The sequence below is a fragment of the Arachis stenosperma genome, chromosome 9, assembly GCF_014773155.1.
Source record: "Arachis stenosperma cultivar V10309 chromosome 9, arast.V10309.gnm1.PFL2, whole genome shotgun sequence".
Classification (NCBI taxonomy): domain Eukaryota; kingdom Viridiplantae; phylum Streptophyta; class Magnoliopsida; order Fabales; family Fabaceae; genus Arachis; species Arachis stenosperma.
The window spans coordinates 11,319,793-11,324,391 of record NC_080385.1 but is presented as its reverse complement, the minus strand read 5'-3'; the positions used below and the strand labels follow the sequence as shown (position 1 = coordinate 11,324,391).

Below are 4,599 nucleotides of genomic sequence, written 5' to 3'. Positions count from 1 at the left end.
GGGAAGGCGGGATTATTTTCGTGACGGGAGTTGGTAGTGACGGTGGTGGTGTAGGGAAAAGAGTTGCAAACTTGCAATATAGGATACTTTTGGTGGTGATAGATGGAGGGAATTTCACCGGTGGAGTGAGGATAGTTGTGGTGGAATGAGATGTTAGTGGTGGCGGTGATAAAGTTAGACAAGAGGAGGTGGAAATAGGGGGACATGGGGTTATAATTGAGATAAAATTAAGAATAAATATAAAGCTACAATAAATTAAATTTTAAAAATAACATTTTCAAATTCTGATAAAACAAAAATAAATTATATATATAAATAAATAAATTTAATTTCTAAATATAAAATATTTTATAAAATTGTATAATTATAAAAATATAATTTTTATTGACATGATATAAAGTATTACATAATTAAATTCATATATAAAATTATTTTATATTGTTATTAAAATCATATTCTTGTAAATATAAAAAATCATCTTTGCTCAATACTTTTATCTATTAAAATAATTTCTATGAATCTGAACTTTTTATTTATTCTAATTTATTTCAGGTGTATTTTTGTTTACTTATTTTTTAAAAAAAAATAAAGATACCGTAAGGAAAGCATAAATGATAAACCTGCTTGCTGCACATTTGGGTCCACTTTCTTTCAATTGAATCCATCAGACCATTTAAAAGCAGTTACTAATAATTAGTAATAAACAACATTAAATCTAAACCTACATCCTAATCTTTTTCACATCTAGTCATCTGCCACCTAAAACATTTGTATTCAGTCCATTTTTACCATTCTATTCTCACATTAACCCCAACATTTCCCAAGGTATACACGTTTCTTCCCCACCGAAACGCTTTCCCCTACGAAACGCCCTACATAGCTTGTAAGGACTCCGAACGCCACAAAATATCCGCTGGATCCGAATATTCAAACAAACCGTCCGACGCCGTAAAACCTCCGGCGCCGCCATCGCTACCACTGCACTCCGTCGTAAACCCGGCTCCAAATCCGAAGACATCATCTTCCAAACCCATGAAACCGGTGAGGTCCACTACATCCGAAGCGGCGCGACCAGGTTCATCGGTTTTGGAGTCGGTTGCTACTGTAGACGGCGGTAACCCAAGCTCGTCGTCGGATGCTTCTAGAAGGTAACCCAAGTTAGGTTGCAACTCACCAGACTCGAGTTCCGGATTTTGACCCGGATCCGAACCCGCGGCGAGAATCTCCTCCTCAAAGCTCTTTATCACCGAGTCAAGACCTTGCATCGCCGAGTCACGCTCGGGAACGATGTACGTATCATCGAGAATGTTAAGAAGGTCCCCTTGTATGCCACAGGACGAGTCACGCACCGAGTCCTCCGAGTTCAGGAACGAATCGCCCGAGTTGACCCGGGTGAGTTGAGACTCGGACGAGTCAACACCGGAATCGACACGAACAGACTCAGAATCGGACGGGTCCACCCGGAGGACCTTCGACTCGGGCGAGCCGGCCTCCGAGTTTTCATCACAACTGACTCGCTTTCTCTTTTCCTTGCAATCCTCCATACAAAATAGTTACAGAATGGCAAAGAAAATGTTCTCTTTCTTTCCCTTTTTTTTTTAATTTTCCTTTCTTTTCAGTTGTTCGGATAGAGGGAAAGTGTTTTTTAAAACGAGATAGATAATGAGAGAAAGAAGGGGTTTGGGTTGTAGTGGGAAAAAGAGTGTGAAATAATTTATCCAGGAGAGAGAAAGAGAAAGAGTGTTTGTGTGAGAGGAAAGAGAAAGGGTTGGAGGGTATATATATAGTGGTTGGAAAAGTGGGATAGGGTTTGTCTACTTTGATTCATAATGCCAGAAAGTGACAGGCGCGTGCATATCGCCAAAAAAATTAATCACGGACGCCTCGTTCTCCTTTCTTACTTTTTTATTTTTTCTTTTTTTTCATTCTTTTCTTTTCTTCCAAATATCTAAAAAAGCTGCATACAACCTAACAGAATAATACTAATAAATTTAATTTTATTCTTTTTTTCAATTTTTTATTGGTTATTGTTGGTAAACGGTGGTAATTGAGAAATTTAGAATTGTTTTTCACGGTGGTGTGTACCGTCATTTATTGAATTTCCCTTTTTTCCGTGCAAGATCCGTTGGCCATTATTGAAGGGAAAGAGGATTTCTTTTCGCTCTTTTTTGGTTTCTCTTTTCTGGCAATTAACTATATTTGAATGGGTGCGTGGAGTCCGTGGATGTGGACGTGGTGTGGGTGTGGAATTAGGACCCACGGCACGTACCTAGGATAGAAAAATCATGTGCTTTCCTTTTTTTTTAATAAATTTAATTTTAATGTACTGGCTAAGACAGTTTTATATATATATTTAATTAAATAAAAATAAATAATAAATAAATTTTTTATTTTTTGTTTTTAAAACAAATAAATTATGTATTAATTAAAAGTATACAAATGTTTTTTACTTTTTAAAATAAGAAACAGCTAAATTCTTCAAAAAAATTAATTTGTCTTTATATATTATGGATATTTAAATATTATATATTTTATAATATTAAAAATAATTTTGTATTTTTAATTAGTCACACATTTATATATTTTCGAATTAAAAAGTTAGAGACATATTTATCTTTTTTCTCATCAATATAATATTACAACATAAAAATAATTATTATTTTCATCAATATTAAAAATACAAAATAATCAAAAAAAATAAATATGATTATACGACTGTATAAAATATTTTAACTATTAATATATTAAAATTAAATACTTTTTAAGTTAAAAACAAAGATAATAAATTAATTTTTAGTTTTTAATAGAGAATTAAATTTTAATACTGTTACGGTAAATTATTTTTATACGTATATTTAATTAAATAATAATACATTAATAAAAATAATTATTTTTTAGATTGATTGTATAAATTGTTGTAAAAAAATAAATGTGATTATGTTATTATCTAAAATATTTTATAATATAAATGTAAGGTTAATGGTCAAATTAATTCTTAAAAGATGGATCATCTTTTAATTTTATCAAAAATTTTTATCAATCAAATTAGATCTTAAAGATTATAAATTAATCATTTTTGTCCCTCCGTCACTTAATTAATAATTTTCGTTAACGATTAATGATATAAAATGTTAATTGATAGTATATATGACACCTAACATATCAAATTAGATGTTCAACAAATATCTTTATAAAAATTTATCAATTTAGTCTATTTTTTGAATTAAAACAAATCTTATTCCTAATATAACCGAACGACACTAAATTGATAGATTTTCATAAATATATTTATTTAATATTTTATTGGATATGCTATATATCATGTATGATGTGAGTTAACATTCTATATCATCAATAATTGATGAAAATTAATAAGTGAGTGACTGAAGAATAAAATTGATTAATTTATAATGTTCGAATGAGGCTGATTTTTTTTGTTATGGAAGAGGTGAAGGTGTTGTGCCAGGTTATGGATGATGGAGGTGCTACACCAATTTGTGGGACAGCTTTTTGCTCAAATTTGGTGTTAAGAAATCGGACACTCCGAGTTCTTTGTTTTTAAGTTTTTGGAAGCAAATCGGAGGGTCTGTTTTGCATTGAGGGAGGATCTAAAATTCACATAAAGTAAACCGGACCCTGCGATTTCTCCATGATCAAAATTTTTTTTGACGATTTACATGAAATCGGATGGTCCGTTTTCTCTGTTAATTTGCTTTTTGAATTAAGTTCAAGAAGTCGCTGGGTTCGAGTTGTGCCTGACACCACAACAATGTTAAGCACCAATCTTTCCCATATCCAAGTCCAGCACCAGCTTTACCTCCATAATCAAATTAAAAAGTGTTCGAATGACCAATTTGATTGATAAAATCTTGGATAAAATATATATTTTGTCTTTGAATATTGTCAAAACTTTAAAAAATACCCTAAAGATTTATTTTAATTTGTTTCAATTTTGCTCCAAAAATTTTGATTTGCGTCAAATACACCCCTAACAGTTAAATTTTCAGAAAGTTCAAGACCAATATAATAATAATATATGACAGTTATGTCTAGTTTGTTTGTGTTAAAGATTGTTCTTATGAAATTATTTTCGAATTGGTCTTACATTTTTTGAAAAGTTACCTGCCAAAGTTATATTTTGGTCTCTAACCTTTCTCTGCCCCACCAGTGACTACCTCGATTTGGGTGCCTCAGATGTCCTCGGGTGCCAACTCCTCATACGGACTAGATCTCCAGCTTGAAGTGATAGTTCTATCTCACTGTACTCTATAGAACGGGAATAGACACTGATGGACTGGATTGTATGAGTGGTAGGATGATTATGCATATGAGATTACTATTCAACTGTCGGTGATCCTGTGACATGGTGGGGCCAGACACATATGTGATCCACCGAATTTACGCACCTCCCTAACTATTTTAAATATAGTTGAATTAAAATCTAACTAAAATAATAACAACGAAGAAGACAACGAATCAAAAATAATACTCACCAATATTCTAGATTTTGTCAGAGGGCGACACGGAGACTCCAAGGACAACCATCTATAAATTGCCAGCAACGTAGTAGTACCTTAACCGATCTAACTGGATTACTCG

At 32.3% G+C, this 4,599-nt stretch overlaps 1 protein-coding gene across 1 annotated transcript; it reads right to left on the bottom strand.

Annotated features, from left to right (window-relative positions):
- Nucleotides 1–621: 621 nt before the first annotated feature.
- Nucleotides 622–1,744, bottom strand: LOC130951734 (uncharacterized). Its single transcript, XM_057880442.1, has one exon. It carries the CDS (start codon nucleotides 1,542–1,544, stop codon nucleotides 873–875), a length of 672 nt encoding a protein of 223 aa, XP_057736425.1. The 5' UTR covers nucleotides 1,545–1,744; the 3' UTR covers nucleotides 622–872.
- Between the last annotated feature and the right edge of the window lie 2,855 nt (nucleotides 1,745–4,599).